This window comes from Oncorhynchus mykiss, chromosome 2 (genome assembly GCF_057628025.1).
Source record: "Oncorhynchus mykiss isolate SJ-2025 chromosome 2, ASM5762802v1, whole genome shotgun sequence".
Lineage (NCBI taxonomy): Eukaryota > Metazoa > Chordata > Actinopteri > Salmoniformes > Salmonidae > Oncorhynchus > Oncorhynchus mykiss.
Genome location: NC_143023.1, coordinates 32952246 through 32978121, shown reverse-complemented (window position 1 = coordinate 32978121; position 25876 = coordinate 32952246). Strand labels below are relative to the sequence as shown.

At 43.5% G+C, this 25876-nt stretch overlaps 3 protein-coding genes across 15 annotated transcripts; 1 reads left to right on the top strand and 2 right to left on the bottom strand.

Moving 5' to 3' along the window:
- Positions 1-2171: 2171 nt before the first annotated feature.
- Positions 2172-11868, bottom strand: tap1 (transporter 1, ATP-binding cassette, sub-family B (MDR/TAP)). Its single transcript, XM_021559784.3, has 12 exons — positions 11439-11868; positions 10663-10992; positions 10254-10561; positions 9935-10065; positions 5441-5646; positions 4916-5113; positions 4505-4633; positions 4070-4258; positions 3799-3972; positions 3476-3635; positions 3109-3245; positions 2172-2887 (listed from the first exon to the last, which is right to left on the bottom strand). The coding sequence occupies exons 2-12, from the start codon at positions 10978-10980 to the stop codon at positions 2660-2662; spliced, it is 2178 nt and encodes a 725-aa protein (XP_021415459.1). The 5' UTR covers positions 10981-10992; positions 11439-11868; the 3' UTR covers positions 2172-2659.
- Positions 11869-12637: 769 nt separating this feature from the next.
- On the top strand, positions 12638-18794 carry LOC110487833 (uncharacterized). Of its 13 annotated transcripts, none has more exons than XM_090197583.1 (11): positions 12638-13109; positions 14166-14316; positions 14624-14956; positions 15063-15292; positions 15439-15772; positions 16018-16166; positions 16320-16381; positions 16495-16624; positions 17359-17456; positions 17643-17974; positions 18091-18794. In XM_090197583.1, exons 1-11 carry the CDS (start codon positions 13055-13057, stop codon positions 18611-18613), a joined length of 2397 nt encoding a protein of 798 aa, XP_090053709.1. In that variant the 5' UTR covers positions 12638-13054; the 3' UTR covers positions 18614-18794. The 13 variants fall into 13 exon arrangements, 4 of the variants coding, with proteins under 4 accessions (XP_090053709.1, XP_021415439.3, XP_021415426.3 ...); XR_016486117.1 differs by having other exon boundaries at positions 12734-13109; positions 14163-14316; positions 16523-16624; positions 16992-17456; XR_016486107.1 differs by having other exon boundaries at positions 12734-13109; positions 14163-14316; positions 16992-17456.
- A 93-nt stretch (positions 18795-18887) lies between these two features.
- LOC110487856 (pre-B-cell leukemia transcription factor 1) lies at positions 18888-25749 on the bottom strand. The gene is made up of 8 exons (XM_090197624.1): positions 25150-25749; positions 24272-24345; positions 22678-22922; positions 22066-22256; positions 21188-21323; positions 20946-21087; positions 19771-19859; positions 18888-19589 (listed from the first exon to the last, which is right to left on the bottom strand). The coding sequence occupies exons 1-8, from the start codon at positions 25386-25388 to the stop codon at positions 19509-19511; spliced, it is 1197 nt and encodes a 398-aa protein (XP_090053750.1). The 5' UTR covers positions 25389-25749; the 3' UTR covers positions 18888-19508.
- Positions 25750-25876: the final 127 nt, after the last annotated feature.

The window sequence follows — 25876 nt, the reverse complement described above, 5'->3', positions numbered from 1 at the left end:
ATGGGTAATTTATAACTAAATCTTTTGATATTGGCAATCATTTCAATGACTGTTTCACTAGTGAAGTGGAAAAAGTGAAATGAAAACATTGGTCAGTGAACCATCATATTTTTGTGTAAAATGTATAATAATGAAAGAGAATGATGGCTGTTTTGAATTTGGTGAAGTTAGTGTAACTATTGTTATCATCAATAATGATAAGCCAACCGGTATAGAAAACCTTGATGAGAAAATATTGAGAATCGTAGCAGACTGTATTGCCACCCCTATTTGCGATATCTTTAACCAAAGCCTAAAAAGGGTGTCCACGGGCATAGAAGGAAGCTAAAGTAATTCCACTGCCTAAAAATAGTAAAACAGCCTTTTTTGGCTCTAATAGCCACCTAATCAGTTTCACTGCCTGCTCTTAGTAAACTGATTTTTCAGAGAACAAGTTAACTACTGACTTTCAGCATGCATAGAGAAGGGCACTCAACTTGTACTGCACTGACTCAGATGACAGATGATTGCTTAAAATAAATGGATAATATGATAGTTGGAGCTGTATTATTTTCAGTGCAGTCTTTGAGTTTCTTCAATAACTATTTAGGATCAATAACATCACTTGCTTTGGCTTTACATCACCTGAAACAATATGGTTGGAGAGTTATTTATCCAATAGACCCCAGGGAGTGTTCTTCAATGGAAGCTTCTCTAGCATCATAGTGTCCCTTAGGGCAGCTGCATTGAGCCATTACTCTTCCCTATTTTTAAAATAATTTGCAACTGGTCTGTTATGAAAATATGTTAGATGTTCTGCGTTTTTTTTTACACAAAAATCAACTGTACTAGTTGTTCAGACTCTGGTCTTTTCCCATCTTGATTAGTGCCTGGTAATATGGTCAAGTGCTGCAAAGAAAGACCTAGCACAGCTGGCTCAAAACAGAGCAATACGCCAAATCCAGATTGTCTGCATAATCAAATAACATTCAGCTCAGACACCCATACATACCCACAAGACATGCCACCAGGGGTCTCTTCACAATACCCAAATCCAAAACGAATTCACGACAATGCACAGGTTTACACAGAGCTAGGATTCCATTCTCCAATTACTCAAGCTAACAGCAAAATTACCTTTAAAAAAAAGAATAAACATGTCGTGGATCGGCGTTGACAAACACATGCACACACAACTTATTTGTTTTACTTGTATTGTTTGAATTATTGTACTTTTATTGTTTATATATCGTTGTGTTTAAAATGTGCGCGACTGTCTATCAGTGTACCAGTGTTTTGTTACTTCTCATGTTTTGTGTTTTTTCGGACCCCATGGAATAGTTTCTGCCTCAACAAAAGCTAATGGGGAAACAAATACTGTTGCTATGGTGATACGACAGTTTAGCTGTGATGGACCCGCTACCAAATATATTTATTACTAACCCAAGTCGTTGACAGTGTGAGCAAATTAAATTGTGCGCAGAACAAGGTGGGCAAAGCCACGAGCTAGCGAGATCCTATTTGGTACGTTTGTTTCATGTATTTGCATATTTTCGTTAGTGTACATTCTGTGAAGTGCGCATGGACCGAGACCGACTCAATTCGACCGTGCACTCCTAAACAATGTTTTTTTAATTTACGCTAAGCGTCAAGTCTATAACACATAGTGCACTATGTTCGTAACATTTCAGTTTTGGGAACAGCTAAAAGGGTTGAGATCAGATGTTTAATCGATGAGAACATTTGCAGAATGTCAGCACATTTTCACCTAGTTCCATCCTCTCCCTCTACCAGCGACTGGATTTATTTGGTGTTGACATACGTTTTAAACAGATGCTTCAGATTTTCAGCCCCTGTGACATGGGTTACCCCTTGTCTGTGCTGCTACTGCTGCAGGGTCTGGCTGCTCCAGCAGTGTGTACGTTTGTGGACCTAAAACTATGCTATTGCAACTGTTATGAAACTGCCACTGTGTTAAGCATCGTATTGCCTTCATTGAAATACCCTCTAAACAGTAACAGTATTGCTGGAGGTCATTGTATGCGATTCGACTTTGATATCATTATCTAGGCCTGTAGCAAAGAAAAGTAAAAGTGAAAGCATGAGATGTGGAGTTTCCCACTGTAATACAGATCAACTTGCGGGTATTATGTAACCATTCCCCCACATACAGATACTAAATGAAGAAATTATTTCAGAGAGCAGAATGTTTATTGTCATTAACACAGAACAGAAAACTGCCAATGTATTGTACTGCCTTAGAGACAATGTACACAGAAAACAAAACATTATTTGGGATCCCTATTTACATAGTTATAACACAAATGTGGGAGAACAATTCAACAAAAATAAATGTAAAAATAAATACAAAATGCATTTGGGGCATTAAGAATACTTAAGTTGCAGTATAGTGCAAATAGAAAGTTGAACATAGAAATGTGCTCTTTGCATGAAACCTTTTATATTACAGGACTGTTCTTGTAATTCGTTTTTTCTTTGAGTACCTCAAAATCACTTAGGGGAGATAATTAAACTAAAGTTTGATGCTATGATCTCAGAGTATTTGCAAAGCATATGTGATACAGTAGAAATATTAGGTAATAATGTTGAAAATGTGAGATGGTGGCAGAGTGGGATTTCAGTGTAAATTGAGAAGTGTCATGGGATTGGAGCCTCTGTTTTAGTTTTTCAGCTCCTCCCCTTCTTTGCGCTGGAAGCCAGTGTTCTGCTTGTTCACCAGGTCAGCATAGGTTCCACCTTTCTCCAGCAGCTCAACATGGCTCCCCTCCTCTAGCACCTTTCCCTCCTCAAGAACGACAATGTGATTGGCCTTCTCCACAGTGCTCAGTTTATGAGCAATCAGCAGCACTGAGCAGGGGTTTGAGTCCTTGAGCAGAGCTTGGTGGACCTAAGGACATGGAGAGAAACATGATGAGTATGTTTGAATTAAAGCCACTGAACTGTCAGAGATTAGCTGAGATTACAATACATTGTAAATAAATTAGTCATGTTAGGGAAGGAAACAGCCTCCATTGGGTTATATTATGAGTAGATGATCAACAGAAACTGGTTAACCCCCCCAAAAATAGACCTGTCAGTGAAAGATAACAAGATTCAGAGTTCTCTTACCAAATGCTCGCTCTCTGTGTCCAAGTTACTGGTGGCATCGTCCAGCACTAGAATCCGAGGCTTTCTGATCAAAGCTCTGGCGATGGCTATGCGTTGCTTCTGCCCTCCTGAAACCTGGCCTCCCTTCTCCCCGGCATCTGGAATAAAGAACAACCATTAAGTATGAACAGTAGAGCTGAATAACACACATACACTACAATCGTGTCATCAGTAGTTTAAGGAAGGAAAAGCACTAACAGTTCAAAGTCAAAGCTATGCAGAGAAAATTGTAACTTTCTATCAGTAAGGACTAAACAAAGCCCCAAAGAAACAATATTACCAATCCTATCAGAATGAAGTAGATATGAGTTCATCTTTTGGGACATACCTGTATCATAGCCATTGGGCAGGTCAGAGATGAACTTGTGGGCGTTTGCCAGCTCAGCAGCCCGGTACATCTCCTCATCAGTGGCATCATCTCTGCCATATTTGATGTTCTCCTTGACAGAACGAGCAAACAACACCGGCTCCTGACTCACCACACTGATCTGAGAGAAATTATTCATTTAGATAATGCCTTTAGTTGGTTAATAACTTCTTTGCAAACATTGTGATCATGTACTTTTCTTTAAAGGCTGGTAGCTAATTATGTTATGCACTAATATGGCTTAGGAGAAGAGTAACATTGCTTCCATTGCTGTTCATAATGACCTTGTCGTGTAGGTACTGGTTCTTGTAGCTGTGCAGTGGCTGTCCATCCAATAGGATCTCTCCTTCCTGGGGCAGGTAGAACCTCTCCAGCAGGCTCACACAGGTGCTTTTCCCTGCTCCAGAAGCCCCCACCAAGGCAGTGATCTGCCCAGGCCTCAGCTCCAGAGACAGGCCCTGAGAGATTAAGAGAAATTGTAATTGAATATATATGTAATTTTAATTCATATCCAGTATATGTGTATACAGTATACTGTAAATATACTGTAGATACCTTGAGCACCGGTGTATCTTCCCTGGTAGGGTAGGTAAATGTGACATTCTTGAACTCAACATGTCCCTCAAGATTCTGTGGGGCAAGGGTGCCTTCTGGAGGAACTTGGGGCTGTCGGTCCACATACTCGAATATCTTCTCAGAGCCACCGATTGCCCTCATCACACTTGGGTAATACGACATCACGGCCTGTCAGACAGGACGTGTAAAAGCGACACCAGTAAGTGACTGTCAAAATGTTGCTACTCAAAACTCTAGTTATGATTAAAATGTTGTGATACTAATGAATCATTATGACACCTATTTTACTGTAGAACAACTTGGCAGTGCCTTGTTAGGGTGTGTACATTTAGGTCTGTTTGGATTTGGCAGTAGGCATTAAACATAAGATGGCTGCGGGTAGATTGGATGGAGATTGTTAATCTATGGCCTTACCTCCACAGCAGAGGAGAATTGGAGCTCGTAGAGCACAAAGGCCACCAGGTCCCCACTGCTGACGGTCCCCCCTGTCACCAGACTACCGCCATAGTACAGGATACTGACCTTCAGGAACAGGCTTGACATCTGAGAGGGAGACAGATGGGGTTACTATTGATTATGACCAGGGCTCTGAGTTTTCCAGATCATGTAACCAGGAAAAACTCTGTGACCTACAGTAGTTATAGTCTATAACAATTGTCCAGAGCTTTCCCTTGTCAGTTCACATGGCCAGGAAAAACTCAGGGCCCATATTACAGACAAATTAATGTACCCTCATGAATCAATGTGCAATCCAAGCTCTTTGGAACTGAATTAGGATAAATTGCTCACACCCTGTGACCGTTTACAATTGAAGCTGAGACTCACACTATTGGTCCAGGTTGAAGCTGCGTAGGCTGCTGCTTCCTCTTTATTCAGAGAGTAGGTCTTCTCCAGCCTCTTCCTGTAGCGCTCTGTCTCACCCTCCTCGTTGGCAAAGCTGCGTACTGTCTTCATAGAGGAGAAGGTCTCCGTGGCAACGTCATTGGCCTGGGCTAGTGACTTTTGAACCTTCGCACCGAGCTCCTGGGACAAAAACAAAATTCACAGTTACCTTCTGATTGGTCAGGTAACGTTCTGTCTGCTCTCTAGTGCTATTTTTGGTGACTGTAACTTGTAGAATCAAGATGTATGCAAACACAAAACTGCAACTCTCAGACAAGGTTACTCATGGGAGTGTTCAGTAGTTCACAAAACTACCCCCACTATAGCCTGGTCCCAGATCTGTTTATGCTGTCTAGCCAACTCTTATTGTCATTGTCACCCCATACATTTTGCCAAGAAGACGCAAACAGATCTGGGACCAGGCTACTTCCACTACAATACGTTAGAAAAAGGTCTGATTTCCTGTACCTGGTACCACTTGCCGGATATCTTTGGTATGACCCAGATGATAGGAAGCCCCATAGCGGTGAAGAGGGACAGCTTCCAGGAGAGATTGAGCATGAAGATGAAGAGGAAAGTGACCCGCATGAAGTACCACATCAGCAGACTCAACTTCTCACTCAGAGACTCACTCATGTCGTTGGTGTCTGTGGTGATGCGTGACACAAGGTCACCTGGAACAAAGGTCATAGGTTAAGTTAGCCCCTTGGAGGGGACGGTGTGCAAATATATATATCATATATATAGCGTAAAGCATACATATATAGCATAAAGGTATCCTCTTCACTTTGAAGAAAAGAAAGATCCGCACAATACTCTTGACCTGATCACTCATGTTTATTAAGATAATCTCCTTTTCATTTAAAAATAACTGGGGTATATCCTTTGGACATACAGTATGTGTTTATCAATTAGCTTAATCAATTAATAACCCAACAACTGTATAAAAATATATTTAAGAAAGGTGAAGTACAGGTAACTGCCAAAATTGTCACAGCCTGATCTGTTTCACCTGTCTTTGTGATTGTCTCCACCCCCCTCCAGGTGTCGCCCATCTTCCACATTATCCCCTGGTATAATGCCTGACCCTGACCCTGTCTACCGTCCTGTACCTTTACCCCACCTTTGGATTACCAACATCTGGGTGAGCCTGCCTGCCGTGCTGTACCTTTACCCCACCTCTGGATTACCAACATCTGGGTGAGCCTGCCTGCTGTGCTGTACCTTTACCCCACCTCTGGATTACCAACATCTGGGTGAGCCTGCCTGCCGTGCTGTACCTTTACCCCACCTCTGGATTACCAACATCTGGGTGAGCCTGCCTGCTGTGCTGTACCTTTACCCCACCTCTGGATTACCAACATCTGGGTGAGCCTGCCTGCCGTGCTGTACCTTTACCCCACCTCTGGATTACCAACATCTGGGTGAGCCTGCCTGCCGTGCTGTACCTTTACCCCACTCCTCTGGTTATCGACCCCATGCCTGACTTGACCTGTCGTTTGCCTGCCCTGTTGCTGTAATAAACACTGTTCCTCCGACACAGTCTGCATCTGGGTCTTACCTTCAAACCTGATAAAAATAAAGAAATCACTTGAGTAAATGAGGAATACATAGTATATTGAAAGCAGGTGCTTCCCCACAGGTGTGGTTCTGAGTTAATTAAGCAATGAACATCCTTAGGGTCTGTATAAATATGTCCAGCTACCCATTATTTTGGCCACCATGGCTAGAAGAAGAGATCTTAGTGACTTTGAAAGAGAGGTCTCAAAGAGCATAGGAGGTTTATGTGTGTGTCTCAGTCACCAGATCTCAACCCAATTAGACACGCATAAGACAGCGTTTTCCACCACCATCAACAAAACAAGAAATTAGGGATGCACCGGAATTGGCCGATTTTAGCCAAAAATGCCAACATCTAGTTTAACGCCGAGGTCAAAGCTGAAGTGCAGGTGATGTAAGGATGCCAAGAAAAATACAGCGCTACATGTTCAACACAGCGTTCCTAACCTAGGCCACGATGACTGCGCTGTGAATCTATTTCAAAGTTTCAAAGGAAGATAACAAAAAGGTTTGTGCTGCTAGTATTTCCAGAGGAGGGGAGGAAGTGAAATCTTTTAATACCACAAACCTAATTACTCATTTGAAAGTGCATCACCCCAGACGTTCAGCGACTACTTGGAACAAAAGCAGAAAAAAAAGTTCAAGTCGAGCAGTCATTTGAAAGAGTAAGAGAATTTCAGCGAGACAACTCAAAGGCGGAATGCATTAATGCCAAGATAATGGAATGAATTGCCCTTGATAATCAACCGTTCTCTGTTGTGGATGATGTTGGCTTTCACCGACTGGTCGAGCATCTGTTGATGATTAACTTACAGGAGAGTGAGACCAAATCATGGACGCTGGACAGAGTGGATTTCAGTTGTAACAAAAAGGCAGTTTATTGAGTCAAAAGATATCTTGTCCTGCAGTTTAACGTGCACGGACCTGATTCATTTAGCTCAAAATGGAGTTAGCTGAAAAAGGGCTTAGACAAAGGTTACAACAGTTTTTATACAAAGAATGATGTAGGTGGAGTCTTGTCGTGTCGCCTTCTGAATGGTCCCGAAGGGTTGGAGGCGGACCTGCTGCAGCCAGAGCAGGAGCCCCAATGGTGCACAGCAGAATCTTCTGCTCTGGGCACCCGACCAGTAGAGGGGGGATGGAGTGTGTGTTTATGCAAGAAGGTATTTGTGTGTCAGGGGATCGTGAGGTAGGGAGAACTGAGAGGGGCAGTTTATGGTTGGGGGTAGGGTGCTTCCTGTTTGGACAGGGGTGCGTGCAATGACTTGAGTCAGGCGGCTTAATATATGTGCTTGATATATGAGCTATGTATATGAATATGTGTATATATGACACATCTCGAGCCCCGGTACACACTACCAAGTAGACGCTATTTTTCAGATGTTGCCCTACCGGAGTTACACAGTATTGCTGAATTGCACATCCACAAGCTACTTGCTATGGGCGTCGCTGCTATTAGCTTCACGACTGGCATTTGGACCAGCGACATCAGCCCCATGAGCATGCTGAGTCTGACAGCACAGTGGGTCGATGAGGATTTCCTATTGAGGAAAGCCGTATTGCATGCTCAAGAATGTGCTGCTTCTCATACCGCTGCTGCCATTTCAATGGCATTTGAGAAAATGTTTGAAACTTGGAAAATCCCCAAGAACAAAGTACACGCTGTGCTACGTGATAATGCACGTAACATGACAAAGGCTTCGGAAGAATGCGTAGTCGCCAGTTTGCCATGCATGGCACACACGCTGAAACTGGCTGTGAACGAAGGTGTTTTGGTCCAATGCAGCATTTCTGACACAGTGGCAACAGGTAGGAAGATAGTTGGTCATTTTAAACACTCACAGCTGGCATACAGCCTGCAAGCAATACAGGAGCAGCTTGGAGTGAAAACGAAAAGGCATAAAAGCAAGACGTTTCCACCAGATGGAACAGTACTTTTTACATGATGGAGAACCTGCTGGAACAAAAACGAGTGCTTGGCGTGTACACAGCTGTCTATGAGTTACATGCAACAATCCGTACAAACCAGATACTCTCATTGAAAACATGAACACACTCCTAGCTCCATTCGAACAACTGACTCGAGAAATAAGCTATTCAACTGTGTCTGCAGCAGACGTGATACCATCTGTCATGGCATTGAAACACCTGCTGAACAAAACTTCCGACACAGACAGTGGAGTTAAAACGTGCAAAAAATACTCTACTATAGACGCTGTGAACAAGCAATTTGGTGGCATTCTCTCTGAGCCTCTTTACTGTGTCGCCAACATGCACGATGCTAGGTACAAGGACCGTACTTCGATGCAGACAAGAAACAGGGTTTACATGAAATGTTACTGACACAGCTGGACAAGATGGAAAAGGACACAGTGACAGTGAGCACCGAAGAAGAGGACCCACGACAGAAGAGGCCACGGACAGACAGGGCTGAAACGTCACTGCTTGACATGTATGATAAAATCCTGGTTGAGAATGAAACGGCTGAACAAATGAACAACGAAACAGCACAGCAAGTAAGTGAAAGAAATAGGTTTTGATTATGTTTTACTGGTAATGAGGAGATACGTAAATGCCAACAAAATAACTTTTTGGTGTGTGTGCGTGTGCGTGCGTGTGTGAGAGAGAGAGAGAGAGAGAGAGACGCATTGTATTTTCAATTTCTGTTACTACATCGGCCAACATTTTCCTGACAGAACCTACTATTCCCAGGAATGAAGATGCACCTGGATACTGGGGAAGGAACAAGCACCGTTTCCCCATCCTAGCTAAAGCTGCGTGCAAGTATGTTGGTGCTCCCTGTACTAGTGTGGACAGTAAGCACCTTTTCAGTGCAGCTTCACCAATATTTCTTGTAAAGCATTTAAGTTTCTCCATACAGTCAAGATGGGATAGTAAGAAGAGCCATCAACAACTTAACCATCTTTGTAATGCGGGGCAGATAAAAATATTTGTCATGAATATCTGTTGTGCGATAAAATACATTCATGGATGATGAATTTTTCTAATTTACAAGTTATTAAACAATCTGTTCCTAACTGAACAAATGAACACATGACACTTGGTTTCAACTATTTAACTGTACTAGAATGCTTAAAAGGCTGCTAAAATTTTAAATATAGGTTATCGGTATCGGGTTTGTTTTTGGTAAGGAAAATATCGGACATCGGTATCGACCAAAAATGTCATATCGGTGCATCCCTACAACAAATTATGGAATTTCTCATGGAAGAATGGTGCCAATCCCGCCAATAAAGTTCCAGACACTTGTAGAATCTATGCCAGGGCACACTGAAGCTATTCTGGCGGATAGTTGTGGCTCAACGCCCTATTAAGACACTTTATGTTGGTGTTTAATTTATTTAGGCAGTTACCTGTAGATTGCAATGAGATGTGACTCACCTGTCTGTGCTGTGTCAAAGAAAGCAATCTCCTGCTTCAGCACCGACTGGAAGACTAGGCCCTGGATGGAGGTGTGTATGCGACTCATGGTGATGTTGTAGATGAGGTCACACACAAACTCACACACAGCACTGAATGATAGAGATGGGAGAAGGAGGGCAAATAAACACGTTACTACAGTATCATACAATAAATGCCCTGTGGAAGTGATTAGGACCCTTGAAACCTCCAAATTAAACAGTAGTATCAAACACTGAGCATCAATTGGAAGGACTCAAGAGTATCGTATCACCAATGATTGATATATGCTGTACTATACCTCATGACTGTAATCAGAGACATGACCGTGATGGCGTGAGTAAAGGCTTCAGGCTCGTCTTCATTCATAATCCAGTCTGTCATTCGGCCGGTGTAGTGGGGAATAGCCATCTCACCAAGGGAGGAGATGACGACAAGACTCAGCACGGCTCCAAAGCGTATGAAATAAGGCTTCATGTATCCCATCAGTTTCTCTAGAGAGGCCCCAGTCTTCTTCTGTGGTTCCTTGGTGGGCTTGGTAAGAAGAGAAGGGACGTAGCGTGTCCAGTACAAACATGCTACGACTGTTACGCAGTAGCCCTGAAGTAGCTGAAAAACAAGTGATTTTAGTCTGTTTGGTTTGTCAATTTTTAAAACAAAAAAGGGTATATATATTAACATAATTATAGCAATATAGACTTGTCACGCACCCCCTGCCAGGAGTGCCATCCCCATAGTTGCCCCAGGATGGACTGGCCACATGCCCAGAGAAGGCTGATGTAGAGTGGGCAATGGAAGCAGAGGACCCCCATGCTCTGGAGCCCCTCAAAGCTGCTCATCCATGGGGTACTTCCAGGGAATTTGAAGGTGAGAAAGAGGTGGAGGCCGGCACGGAGCAGGCTTCCACCCCACAAGGTGATGAGGGGATGGTGGAGGAGAAGAGGGGAGAGTTGGGCCAAGCGGACTGTCTGCACCACACACACATCCATGCACAGGAAGAGCAGCGGAGAGAAGTTCATTTTCGGCATTCTGAACAGGCTCTAGAACAGGAGGTTGGGAGAGACAGATAATGAGGTTGAGGAACATCATATCCAGGGGTTAAATTGAGGAGGACTAAGTGGGATAGCATATGGAACATGAAATGTGCACATAGACCTATTTATAGCATATTATGGAAAAAGTGGCAATTTGGGAATTAGTTCTCACAAAATCCAAATTAAACCCCTGGGACATAGATTATCTGAATATATTGGAGGGAGTGTGACCATTTAATGAAAAACAGCTGACCGACTAATAAGGGACAACATTGGGTGCTAGCGTGTCAGCTGTTATCTTATGCTTCAATTTTTACTTTCACTTTCAATTAGGTGAATTTCAAAGTCTTTTTGGCTTCATGAAGGATATGACGAATTGTAACAACACATGCTGTAATATATAACACAATATAACACGTTTAAATAGATTTTTAAAAATATAAACTACTCACGTTTGCATGTGGGCTCTTACGAATGAGGTTGCAATTTCTTCTGAATGTCAAGGAAACGATAGCCTATATCTATTAAGAATAGATCTAGCCTATGTTCTATGTTACACACGCATATCATATAAAGGGCAATCTTCGTATTAATTTAGTTATACAGCAACAGCCTGCGACTAGACTTGAGGACCCCACGTTCGAGTTGATGATTGTGCTTCATAATAAAACCGAAAGTACACAACTGGAAAGTCCCTTTTGAACGACCCGCCCCTTCTTGACATTGGCAAATGCCGATTTTATATTAATTATACTATGCTATACTTTATGTGAAACGAGTAGGTGATTACTGTGTAAGGGCTTGATATATATGAAAATGTTGTACAGGAAATTACTTACTGGCTGATTAACCTTTGAACTTGAAAGGAATCTAATGCAGAATAGCGACATCGTGTGGAATGCTTGATGACCTACACGAGGATAATCATAATCATCATCACTACCATCATTGAACATTATTTCCATGACCATCTTTTGCATATTCCCCTTGACAATGCACAGCAGCCTAATGTTTCTATATATAAACTCATCATATAAATAAAAACTATTTTAGGTTTTTGCCCAGATAATGAGTAAGTAGTATGCCTTAGCCTGAAATAGACCCACCCCCCCTCCCCCCTCCCCCAACAACACTTGAAAAGGCACACAATCTTTGTTGTACCACCTGCTGTGAAGCTGTTTCTTGGCATAATTGATGAGTCCTGAGGTTAAGGATGAAAGTAGAACCCCCTAGTTTCCTGTTCCTGGATCCATCCTTTCATTTGAGACAGATGACATAAGGTGCTGCAGCTGTATCTGTCTAGTTTAACACCCACCACATTCCTGGAGGTTATTATCCCTTCTTTGAGATTTTGAAATAGTTTTATTTGTCGTTTGCAGTAGTTAAGATTATATAAATATTTTTTCATGCAGAGAGCATGCTCCTGCATGGGAAGTTAAAAATAAGTGATATATGCAGGCCTACTCCAGGGCCTGTATTCATAATGTGTTTCAGAGAAGAAGTACTGATTTAGGATCAGTTTAGCCTTTTTTAACGTAATTAGTATGATTGCATGAACAGGGGGCACCGAGATTGCTTCATGAATACAGGGCCTGGTTCATTTGAAAGATTACATCCTGAGGCATTATAAACAGTAGAAAAACAGACTGCAGACTCACTCACACACACACACACACACACACACACACACACACACACACACACACACCGCTCCTATTGTTTTCCACACAGTGTCAGGAAGTTGTCCACATATCCGCAGTGCTTCTGAAAAATAATTAGAGAGAGAGAGGTGGGTGGTAGCAGCACTGGAAGTTGGGTGTACCACTTTAGATATAAACTGTTCACATGGTCCCATTGCGAACATGGTCAGGAGCGCAGTCAGACAGTAAGTTCTCCAGAAGAGACCCAGAGAGATACCCCACAACACTGTAGCGGAGTACAGTCCTGCCGGACCTGCCATAGCTGGACCAAGGCATTGGACCTAGTAACCGCACTGGTACAGCTGGGAGGATAGTGAGAGAGAGTAGGCTACTGCCATCTCCATCCTCTCTGGGACCTGCCTGCCTTAATGATGCTGGTGCTGTGGATAGCTGTTCTGTTGGGTTTGAGCAGGTGCTGTCAAGGTGAGTCCATCTTCCAGCTATTATCTTGTTGATATGATGTTCGATACCTGTGAGAGTGAGGTAGAGTCTCTACTAGGTAATTGACTAAAGAGAGGAAGTCCTACATGGTACTTCCTAGCAACCCTGAGGAATGCACAGTGATGCCGAAACGTTGATAAATACCCATTAAATTGATGGGAGTTTATACATGGAGTGTGCGACTTTCTTTATTTTGAAACCCAGGAACAAAACATACTTTTTTTTTACATTGATGTTCTCACTTCTATGTTTTATAGATTTCTGAGGATATATCATTAGGAGAAAATACTGTGACGTACTTGACATATACTGCTCTCACATCCTTTCATCATCACTTTATAAGATGCTGCGTGAATGTGTCACTGATTTAAAGATATGACTGACCAAAAAGTGCTTTGCTTGCATAAGAGTCAAAGATTGTACTGTATTTCCTTGAATGTTCACTGCTATACAGTACACCATGTCCAATCCCAACTCTCCTGTGCTATACTTTTATTGTCCCTCACACACCTGCCAAGCCTCTCCATTGTCCCATTCCATTCCTCATCGCCAGGGTGACGACCTCCGACCTTCATCCAGTCCCAGCCCACTCCATTTCCTGTTGCTATTCGCCTCTCCTGGAAACTTCCTGTTTGTGTCAGGCCTCCTATTTCCCGTTTCATGGTTCATGCCAAGGACACACCTTTCATAGCCTGCCTGGCTGGCACGGTACCAAGCATTGTTAACAATGAATGCTTGGTGGTGATAGATACACCTAGGCCTATACAATACACAGCTTGAAAATGTAGGTCAAAGCACAGGTTCTTGCTTGATACAGTAATACAGTATTGTAATTAATAGATGCTTTTATCCAAAGTGATTCAGTTTAAGTTAGTATATTAGTATTAAGTGGAAATCCAACCTTTGTGTCTGTGTTTGTGTGTGTGTGTGTGTGTGTGTGTGTGTGTGTGTGTGTGTGTGTGTGTGTGTGTGTGTTTGTGTGTGTGCGTGTGCGTGTGCGTGTGTGTGTGTGTGTGTGTGTGATTCCTCACCAAGTAGCAGCAGCGTCTCCTGGTGGTGACCCCTGGGCCCAGTGTCCGTCCAGACAGTGTGAGGCCAAGTTTAGAGATGGGTCATGTGATAAAGAGTGCACCGAGCCCGAGTGTCTGAGAGACGGGTTCGACTGTCTGAGGGACAAAGGACGCTGCAAGTAAGACACTGTAGCAGCAGGGAGATCTGAGCTGCATTTCATTCCAGGAAGATGTTCCATCCCCTCTTCCATTTGTTCACTCTCCTTCATGGATCTGACAGGACTGGATATGTGAAAGCAATATGGTGACTTACTCTTACCCAGTAGTCTCATATTCATGGTGAGGGGAGTGAATAAGAGCAGAGGGGAGAGCATTTTCCTGGAATGAAACGCACCCTGCTCTTTCACTTTCCTTTTTGTATACATCCAGATGTTTCAGCTGGGGTTCACGCTTTCTCTTCATCCTTCTAACTATCCCCTCTCTCAGTTCAGGTCACATCCACTACTGCCGAGACCACTATTCCAACTCTTACTGTGACCAGGGCTGTGAAAGTGCCGCCTGTGGCTGGGATGGGAGTGACTGTCACAGGCACCACAGCCCTCTGTGGGCTAAGGGTACCCTGCTCCTGCACACCCACGTCCCCCTGCAACACGGCACATTTTCCAACAGTTCCCTTCTCTGGGCCCTCAGCACCCTCCTGCAGACGCCCCTCAAACTGCGCGGCACGATGCCCCTTGACCCCAGCAAGGACCTCTTCACCTTTAATCCCCAGCAGCTCGAAAACCTGCTGGCTCAAGCTTCTTCTGATGACTCAAACGGGTAACTATGAAGAGATTGTGATTTTGCTTCCCCTATTTTTATTAACTTTAACCTAGTCTCTTTTGTTAACTCATCAATGTTCTCACTCCCCATCTCTCTGAAACAGTTCACTCCTATTCCTGCAAGTGGATAACAGGCCGTGCTCCCGTCTTCCTTCTACCTGTTTCCCGTACGCCATCGAAGCAGCTAACTTCCTGCGGGCTGCTACGTCATCGACTCGTGTGTTGGTCCCCTCTCACCCAGAATTAAAGGCCATTATTAGTGTAAGAGGGGTTGGGGAGGAAATAGGAGGGAGAGAGGAGGACCCAGTTGAGGAAAAGGAGGACACTAATGATGGTATGTATCCTATTACATAGTTTGTGTTTGTGTGTGTGTGTGTGTGTGTGTGTGTGTGTGTGTGTGTGTGTGTGTGTGTGTGTGTGTGTGCGCGTGTGTGTGTGTGTGAGTACCACCTAATATCTCTGCCCCCCATCTCCACACAGGAGCAACACCTCCATGGATATGGGCTGTGATCGGCGTGGCAACGGGCCTGGTACTGGCTTTGGTCTTGATGGTTGTCTTGGTGATCAGAAGGGTGAGACGACGACGAGCGGAGAGGGAGGGAGGAGGAGAGAGGGTTAGGCACAGATCCACTGTCACTGAGAATGACAGCGGAGCCAATGTGGCCAAGGCATGGGCACAGCACACACCCCACCGAGAGCAGAGGGGCAGGACAGGGAGAGAGAAAGGCAGGAATGGGATAAAGAAGAAGAAAGCGAGGGAGGCTGAGAAGAAAAGACGCAGAGAGCCACTGGGGGAGGATGCCCTTCGACTGCGGTGAGTGAAGATGAATGATTATGGGAGAAGTTAGAGGATGTTCAGTCTAGTAAATCAACAGCGCTGTGATCAGATAACAGTTTGCTTCATTGTAATGGGTTGTATGGCTTTCAGTTTTACTCTGTCTGTTAGATAAAACGGTTGTGTTGGACTATATCTAATTTACACAATACTAGTGATACTGTAGTCATATCACTAAGTATGCACAAAGTACTGCTATTCAGAGCATAAACGTATGATTTCAGGCCCCTGAAAAAGGACCTGGATATTGGAAGTGACACTGACTTTACCCAGAGTTCTATGGAGGACATCAACAGGTCCATCTGTGACCACCGAACGCAAGAGCAGAAGCACTACCGCAGCCCCCCGAGCCACCCACAATCACCCATACAACGTAACGTCACCTCCTGATCATGGTTAACATACTGTATTAATATGCTTGTAAAATGACTCATTGTTCCTTTACATTAATTTGTCACAGAATAATTTACGGTTTGCACAACGTAACTACACAAGTAACTAAATTGACTTTCAGCTCCACTTTTAGCCCCCCCAAGAGGATGGGAGAGAAATGCTGTCCCGTCGACACATCACAGAACACCTAATCAAGTGAGTTCCATACATATTCTACATAAATGTCAATATGTTTATTTCAATTGTAGATTACGCTGGTTGTTATTTACAGTATTCCATTTTGACTGTACCAAACGTTATTATGACAGTCTGCTTCGGTTCAATGGTGTGGTCCAGATGGGTCAGTGGTCCTGATTCGTGCGGTCCGGAGTGGGCTTGACCGTGTGGTTCTGGAGCTGCTACGAGCTGGGGTGCCGGTCAACAACACAGACCACACTGGTATCACTTTACTCTCCCAATTTCCCAATTACATTATGAACCAAAATTTAGGCTAGACGGTAAAAAAAGTTAACTGAACTTCCCTGTAGAGTGTCATGGGATGATTATTCTGCAAATGTATTTTAAAAATCAATATTGCATGGAACAAATGTCCATAAATGTTATGTAGCTTCCGTGGGTGTAATAACGACCTTATAAACACACTGCCTCACATACATATTACTATATTGTATTACTTTGAGGGTTTGAGTAACCAGTGTAACTGACCTCATCTCTCTCTGGTCCTCCCCATGTGCCCCTTCTCTTCTCTTCTGTTCTGGTAAAACCTCCATGGCTTCCCACTCTTCCCTTCCATTCCTCTCTACAGCACCCCTGCTGCCCCCCTCTCAAACTGATACAGAAGTTAATGTGCCCTAGTGCCCAGGCAGTGTGGATGTACCATATTAACCTTCATTGCCCTTCTCTCTCTCTCTCTCTCTCTCTCTCTCTCACACACACACACACACACTATCTCTCGCTCTCTCCCTCTCGGGCTGATTCCCTAGTCCCTCACCATAATTTTCATTTTCATTTCCTCCCTTTCAAAATCTCCCTCTTCCCCATCTTTCACCATTTGGGCTTGACTCTGTTGTATAATGTTTGTTCACTGGCTGACTTACTCCCTCTCTTTCTGTACTGAACTCCCACCTTCCTTCCCTTACCTTCCTCCACTTGAAATGCACTCTCTCTCCCAGGGAGATCAGCCCTCCACTGGGCATGCTCAGTTAACCACCTCTCCTTGACAAGAACCCTCACTCGCTACGGTGCTGCGGTGGACCTACAGGACAACAAGGTACCAAGGCCAGCAGAAGCCTCTGCTTTAATGATTCTTCACATACTTGTATGAAGATTTAGGAAGAGGAACTTCGAAGAAACTATGTTCAGATAAATCTGCGTAGAATGCTTAAACTTTAGGGTACTCCAATATTATTGCTTCGACACTCCCATTCTGATATATACCACTCCCATTATCTGATAGGGTGAGACTGCTCTGTTCCTCTCCGCCCTTCACGGTTGCTACGACACCGCCCGGTTCCTGCTCCTGAACGGGGCAAATCAGGATCTGTCTGATCGCAGAGGACGCCGGGCACTGGATGTTGCCCGAGAGGGCATGCATCATCAAGTCCTGGAGCTCCTATTAGCTCACAGGGTTCAGAGAGGGCCTATTCCTATGGAGCAAGCCAATGATATGCTGTGGGATGAGCATGCCTTTCTGTATAGCCAATGGGTGAATTCCGCTGGGCTCCCTGGGAGAAGTGCCTCCTTCTCTGGTGTCATAGGGCATCGGGATATGTCTTCGCCTCCACCAAGGTAAAGTCTTGTGGCATTTGGCACATCTACTCACAATAACATTTGTGCAATTTACTCATCTTGATAAGGCAAATTCATCACTGCCTACTCGTATGATCTTCCTCTTCTTTTGACAGTGATTTATCAATGGGCAGAGTGCAGTGCCCTTCCCCTCAGAACTGGCGGCCACAGCTCAACCAATCAGCAACCGCATTGGTTACCCCAAGAATCATGGGGCGTCCACCAAGACCAATCAGCACTCTACAGGAGGTTACCTCAGAGGACGAAGATCGTGAAAGGCCCCAGGAAGTCCCGAGAGCAGCGACACCGCACTTCCTGTTACCCCAGCCTGCTCCTCGACAGCGGTCCTTCTCCTGTACCCAGAATGCACTGCAGCGTCGCTCCAGTTCACAGCAGCCCGAACCGACTTATGTTGCCTTATCAGAGAAAATAGCCACTGAGCCCATAGAAAGAGTGATCGTAGTCCCTCCTACAGATGCTCCCACCCAATCAGATCGCAGATCAATAGTCGATAGTAGCGACAACCCCAGGAGGGCAGCGCCAGAGATTGAGGCAGCAAGTTTTAAAAAGGCAGAACAGAAAGCCCGAAGTGAGAAGCTAAATAACCACATGCCTGACTCTAACCAAACAGCTTTGTAAGGGGGCTCTGCTGTGAGATATCATGCTGAAATTACCCCAAATACCATCATGTCAATCATGTGCTGTTTACATTTTCTGTAAAAGGTCCCTTGCTCCTAAATAACAGTAGATTGACAGAAGGGATATAAACTCAGTCAATAAATGAGTAACTTCAATTACTCTAAATATCCAAATCAATAAACGATTAATGTGCAATTTTTTCTTCTTCTGCCATATTAGGAGGTGACCTGTCTCTCTTATGCTAATATCAACCAATCAAGACAAACCAACTGACTGTGAATACAGAGTCTTTATTGTAAAAGAGGTAGAGAGAATACAGGTGTTTTTCACTCACTGTACAGAATGACAGCACTGTTGATATACTCATTCAAACTGTTAACATAACCAGCACACATACTTCATTCATGATATAGACACACACAGACAAACAAGCCCAGTAGAAAAGAGAAAACAAACACACAAAATCTTTGGATTTTCTCTATTGCCCCCACATCCTCTAAATGCAACTATATCTGACCTTTAAACTAAAATCCTAAAATATTTGTAACAGCATTAATAATATAGCCTAATAAAACAATGGTAATGCAATTTCCCAAGCCTCCCTGCCCACATACCACAGTAACATATAAAGTAGTGGAAAACAAAACCCATGATCCCAATACAAAACATCACACACACACACACACACACACACACACACACACACACACACACACACACACACACACACACACACACACACACACACACATAATGAACATGGACATAATATAATTGGACAGTAAGAAACAGAAAATACATACAAAAACTGCAGCCAAGTAAGAGTGATATCATTCTTTCAGTCTTTTTCCGTTTTCTTTCCATCTATGTCATCGACACAAAGTGGACGGGGCCATCAGTCAGACTCCTCTGAGTGGTCGTTTCCTGGGGAAGTGGCAGAGGGGGGTGTGTTTTGCCCTTGCCAGTTCCCATTAGTCTGCCAAAGAGAAAAATACATGTGGTGACTTGTAGTGGCATTAACCTACATTAACCCCTCTCCACTCCAATACAACTCCTCCACAAGGTTGTTGTTGTGAATGAGAATGTGCTCTCAATTAGTTACGAGCTAAAATAAAGATGATATGTAACATGATGTGAATGACAGTGAAGTTCCATACTTGTGCTCCCATGTAGACAGGCTGCTCTCCATTCATTGGTGGAACACCCAGGAAAAGGTCTGGTCCAGTGAGTGAGAAGCCCCCCGATCCTGTGGAGGAACAAAAGGGGAGACGTCTTTAATAAGGGCTATTAGGCCTACAACATCAACCTGGTCCCAGATCTGATCCTGTGGAGGAACAAAAGGGGAGACGTCTTTAATAAGGGCTATTAGGCCTACAACATCAACCTGGTCCCAGATCTGATCCTGTGGAGGAACAAAAGGGGAGACGCATTTAATAAGGGCTATTAGGCCTACAACATCAGCCTGGTCCCAGATCTGATCCTGTGGAGGAACAAAAGGGGAGACGTCTTTAATAAGGGCTATTAGGCCTACAACATCAACCTGGTCCCAGATCTGATCCTGTGGAGGAACAAAAGGGGAGTCGTCTTTAATAAGGGCTATTAGGCCTACAACATCAACCTGGTCCCAGATCTGATCCTGTGGAGGAACAAAAGGGGAGACGTCTTTAATAAGGGCTATTAGGCCTACAACATCAACCTGGTCCCAGATCTGATCCTGTGGAGGAACAAAAGGGGAGACGTCTTTAATAAGGGCTATTAGGCCTACAACATCAACCTGGTCCCAGATCTGATCCTGTGGAGGAACAAAAGGGGAGATGTCTTTAATAAAGGCTATTAGGCCTACAACATCAGCCTCGTCCCAGATCTGATTGCGCTGTAAAACCAAATTATATTGTTGGGCAAGGAGTTGGCAAGACAGAACAAAAGGCCCAATTACAACTTAGAAAATGACACCTTTCTCAAGCAGGCCTTTCCAATGCACTTCTCAGTAGTTGTAATTCAGACGTATCTTATTCAGTTGCGTAACGGGCTTTGCAGACATGGTTCCCTTGCGTGTGCTGATTAAATGTAATTCAACCGCTGAAAACCCTCCCACTTGCTGGTCAACAGATGTTTCATTCAATAGGGGTTTCAGCACATTTATTTTAAGCCATCCCTTTAAATATGGTGTACCCTTTAAGTTCAGTGACAGACTCAACAGAATATATATATATTCCTCTTGATGCTCCGTAACAGAAAAACACTAACAACCCATCCATTTCTACTACCAAATGAACCATAAACTCAAAACAGTTTGTATCACTAGGCCTGGCTTCCTTTCCTCAGCTCTTACCTGTTGAGTTGGGCGTGTGTGGAGAGTCCTCGCTCTGTGTCGCCACGATGGCCGTCTTCATGGCATAGATGTTGGCCTCCTCTTGGAACTTCCCAATGTTCTTCTTGTAGCGGATTCTCTTGTTTCCAAACCAGTTGCACACCTGTTCAGTTAACAAGCCAGTAAGAGGCTGGTCAATGGAGTCAACTGTATATGGGCGTATCAACGGGTGAGCTAATAGTAAATATATGACACAAGGTTACCTGAGAGACAGTGATGCTACACTGTTTGGCTAGTTCTTCTTTGGCCTCTTCACTGGGGTAAGGGTTGGCGAGATGGGAGTAGAAATACTCATTCAGGACTTCCGTCGCCTGCTTGCTGAAGTTTCGTCTCTTACGCCTGACAACACAAAGGTGAGTGTGTTGAGAGTAGTCATGCAACCCAGGCAGAAGTATACGTTTCACAACTACAGTAACAACTGATATTGACACACAATAGTCATTCACAACCTGCACTGTAATAACATGATTATGCTCTGTAAATAATAATGGGAATTGATGTAAAATATATCACTAGCCACTTTAAACAATGCTACTTAATATAATGTTTACATACCCTACATTATTCATCTCATATGTATACGTATATACTGTACTCTATATCATCTACTGCATCTTTATGTAATACATGTATCACTAGCCACTTTAAACTATGCCACTTTGTTTACATACTCATCTCATATGTATATACTGTACTCGATACCATCTACTGCATCTTGCCTATGCCGCTCTGTACCATCACTCATTCATATATCTTTATGTACATATTCTTTATCCCTTTACACTTGTGTGTATAAGGTAGTAGTTTTGGAATTGTTAGTTAGAATACTCGTTGGTTATTACTGCATTGTCGGAACTAGAAGCACAAGCATTTCGCTACACTCGCATTAACATCTGCTAACCATGTGTATGTGACAAATAAATTTGATTTGAAATATGACTGGTATGACCATGAACCACTGTTCATTTATGGAATGTTTTATTCTTCATTAAAAATACTACCTGTATATGAATTGTCATTCACTGTCATGGCAAGTTTTGACAGGTGTTATGTCACCCCAATAACAGTGTTACACGCTGACCTGGCGTCGAGGAAGCGGGACCTCAGGATCATGACGGCCTCGCAGGTGCTCTGCTTGAGTTGTGTCTGGATGGAGCTGAACTTGCGGTGGATGATAGCCACCATGCGCTCAATCTCCCTCGGTGACACCGGCCGCGTACGTGACTGCTCCCTCAGCAGGTTCATCACGTGGGTAGTGAACTCACTACAGGCCTACAGGAGACACGGAGAGAGAGAGCGAGAGGGGGGATTGGAGACAGATATGACAGTCAGTTGAGCTCAAAGGATGGAAGTCAACAGCGGGCCGACACTGTTGACGTCGGTCATTTATGTTCATGTTCAATTATCTCACCTAAATTATAACATCACCTCATTTTAGTTTACTTCGCTAAAGGGTGTAATTTTCAGTGTGTGCAAAGTGTCAAGTCCCTCCACCTCAAATCAAGTACAGCCACTGACCCCAGCACACATGTACAGTGTATGTCAGAGTCGATATGAGTTTGAATCCGGCCCACTGCTCTTTGACTCACCCTCCCTCTATCTTCCCCATCTTTCTTCAATAAAGCAAAAAAAACAATACAAAAGGATTGGGACTGCCCCACTGCTTGAAAAAAAACAACAACTAGAAAAGTACCTGGTCATATTTCTCCATCTCAGTGTGATAGATGTTGCGAATCTGGCTCAACTTGCTTTTGTAGTCTGAGTGTTCCAGTGAGCTGTCTGGAGACATGCCTCCAGAGCTGGTGGCTGCGGACACCGCCGCTGCCGCCCCGCCACCTTTCTCCGGCCCAGCCACACCCTCCGCCAGCAGCATGTTATCCAATCGCACCAGCTGTGGGTCCTGTGATTCTTCCTCCTGTGCATTTCGCATTGATAGGCCTGCAACAAGAGAGGTCTGTCAATCTGATTCATGGTAAACTAAGTTGCAATGTCTCCTATTACACTGAACAAAAATATAAATGCAGCATGCAACAATTTCAAATATGTTACTGAGTTACAGTTCATATAAGGATCCTTGTGACATGGGGCCTTACATTATCACGCGAAACATGAGATGATGGCGGCATATGAATGGCACGACAATGGACCTCAGGATCTCGCCATGGTATCTCTGTGCATTCAAATTTCCATATATAATTGTGTTCGTTGTTCGTAGCTTATGCCTGCCCATACCATAATCACACCGCCACCATAGGGTGCTCTGTTCACAACGCACAACAGCAAACCACTCGCCCACATGACACCATACACACTGTCTGCCATCTGCCCGGTACAGTGAAAACTGGGATTCATCCGTGAAGAGCACACTTCTCCTGCGTGCCAAATCCAATGAAGGTGAGCATTTGCCCACTGAAGTCGATTACGCCGCCGAACTGAAGTCAGGTAAAGAAATTATTCTGTTGTACATTCCCACAGTTTCATCATCAGTCCGGATGGCTGTTCTCAGACGATCCCGCAGGTGAAGAAGCCGGATGTGGAGGTCATGGGCTGGCGTTGTTACACATTGTCTGCTTTGTGAGGCTGGTTGGATGTACCGCCAAATTCTCTAAAACAACGTTAGAGGCAGCTTATGGTAGAGAAATTAACAGTACTTTCTCTGGCAACAGCTCTGGTGGACATTCCTGCAGTCTGCATACCAATTGCACACTACCTAAAGTTATCTGTGACATAACTGCACATTTTAGAGTGGCCTTTTACTGTCCTCCGCACATGGTGCACCTGTGTAATGATCATGCAGTTTAATCAGCTTCCTGATATGCCACACCTGTCAGGTGGATTGATTATCTTGGCAAAGGAGAAATGCTCACTAACAGGGATGTAAACAAATTTGTGCACAAAAATTCATATGGAAAATTTCTGGGATATTTTATTTCAGCTCATGAAACATGGGACACTTTACATGTTGCGTTTACATTTTTGTTCAGTGTATATTAAAATATTATCCCTCTGAGGTACAGACTTGGAGAAGCACTTTGTGGATTAAACAAATAAAGGAAGGGTCATCTTGTTGAAAAGTCATCATACACAATACATCTTTGTTGAAAATGTAAAATAGCTAAATAATTTTCTAACTGTCATCTAACTGCATGGATTATGCGCAACTCATTATTATTGTGATGGAGCCAACATCTTCTTCTGTTTCATCACAGATGGCCAGAAACTTTTAAACGAATTAGCAACAAGTTTAAAATCAAACAAAGGGTTTCAATTAGTGAAAATTAACTTACCTGTTTTCTCTTTGATCTCACATAAGACGCTGAACAAAGCTGGTTTCATTCGATGGCAATTCAATGCGTGTTTTCTGACGATTGGAAAAAAATATTATTGTTATTATTAGCTAGCTAACTAACGTTAGCTACTGTAGCTGTATATCTAGTCAGCTATTTAGCAACGAGCCATTAGCACGAACAAAATATTTGTTAGTTAGCTAGCTATTTGTTTGTTAGCTAGCTCCCTGCTTTCACACGCTTTATTTAGCTAGCTAACGTTAACTAGATGTCATTCACAACAACAAACATCGGCTCTGTTGTTCGTGACCTTTTGACTGGAGTTCACTGTAGCCTGCTATGCTAACGTTGGCTACGTAATGCTATGGCTAGCTAGCAGCAAGCTGCAATATGTAGCTAATATGTTAACATTTTATTCGTAGAACAAATGTAGCATGAAATGGATAATGCCAAGATTATGGCCACAATCCGTTTATAATATCTTGCAATTCATATACATGTAAATCTAACTGGCTAACGCGTTAGTAGTAACACATTAGCAAGCTAACAATAAAGCAAGAGCATAGCTAGATAACTGGCCAGTTTTAGCTTAGCAAGAATTCACCCTCTTCATCGAGTTAGCCACAAAAAAAATCACAACAACAACAGGCGTGTAAATAGCCCAGAGGAATAAGTAATAACTATTTAATAAACAACATATCATGACATAAAGCCAATTAGCTAGCTAGCAACGTTGGCTACCTAGCTAGCTTATTAAAAAACTTCAAAGTAGAAAAAAATTGAAAACTTCTGAAAACTTTAGCTAACTCTTGGCCATTGAGCAAATTTGCAGAAATGTGTGACTAAATCTGAATAAGTTATAAACAATTGTGACTAACTTTGCTTGTGCTTCGTCCAAACTTTGGTCGGTGATGGTCATGATTTGCTGCAATATGTCGCCAATGTCTCTGCGGCTTTCATGTCCATTTTCTGCGCCTTCGTGGCCCGTGTCTCCGTCGGAGCGGTGGTGGGAAGATGGATGAACCGAGTTTAGAGGGTGCATACCGGGGTGAGAGCTCAGGCCAAGGCCCCGGCCGTTAGAGGGCCCGTTGCCAGTGAGAGGCTGCTGCTGCAACATCCTGAGCGGCACACAGTGGCGCGGACGAGTAATCACAGTCACACACCCTTCAAAACTCAAACACTATAGCAGGCCTGCACTAGAGTCCCCTAGCGATTGACAAAGAAAGTCTCGAACAAGAATGTTAATAAAAATTCGAATTGTACTCCAGACAGAGCCCATAGGCTACTGTACTAGGGATATTCATAGCTATGACTTTAAACAAAGTAATTATTCTGAACAATCAGGTAAATGGATATAACTATGAGGCAACGGCGTGTGTAGGCCTATGTGTATGTGTAAAAGAGAAACAGAAACAAAGAGAGAAGAGGGGGATCTTTCATTCTGCAAGTAGCCTAATACATTGAGCATTTGCATCCATGATGGGGGCGGGATCATCTTCTGATTTCATATCAGTTAATGTAATAATGCATCAGCTTCATAATAAGGTCACAGGTCTTTACCAATCAAATCATCAACTATTTTTTCCATCACATTTTATTTGTCAT

Bases quoted from the DNA above. Each gene is read 5' to 3' on its own strand.
- tap1 (XM_021559784.3), bottom strand. From the start codon at position 10,980: ATGCCGAAAATGAACTTCTCTCCGCTGCTCTTCCTGTGCATGGATGTG. The intron at 10,066-10,253 runs GTATAGTACAGC...TCTATCATTCAG, and splicing joins TCTCTGATTACAGTCATGAG to TGCTGTGTGTGAGTTTGTGT. The intron at 5,647-9,934 runs GTGAGTCACATC...CCTTTGTTCCAG, and splicing joins CTTTGACACAGCACAGACAG to GTGACCTTGTGTCACGCATC.
- LOC110487833 (XM_021559751.3), top strand. From the start codon at position 13,055: ATGATGCTGGTGCTGTGGATAGCTGTTCTGTTGGGTTTGAGCAGGTGC. The intron at 15,773-16,017 runs GTGAGTGAAGAT...GTATGATTTCAG, and splicing joins GAGGATGCCCTTCGACTGCG to GCCCCTGAAAAAGGACCTGG. The intron at 16,382-16,494 runs GTGAGTTCCATA...TTATTATGACAG, and splicing joins ATCACAGAACACCTAATCAA to TCTGCTTCGGTTCAATGGTG.
- LOC110487856 (XM_090197624.1), bottom strand. From the start codon at position 25,388: ATGTTGCAGCAGCAGCCTCTCACTGGCAACGGGCCCTCTAACGGCCGG. The intron at 24,346-25,149 runs GTTAGTCACAAT...TCCAATCGTCAG, and splicing joins TTGGACGAAGCACAAGCAAA to AAAACACGCATTGAATTGCC. The intron at 22,923-24,271 runs GTAAGTTAATTT...CTCTTGTTGCAG, and splicing joins TGAGATCAAAGAGAAAACAG to GCCTATCAATGCGAAATGCA.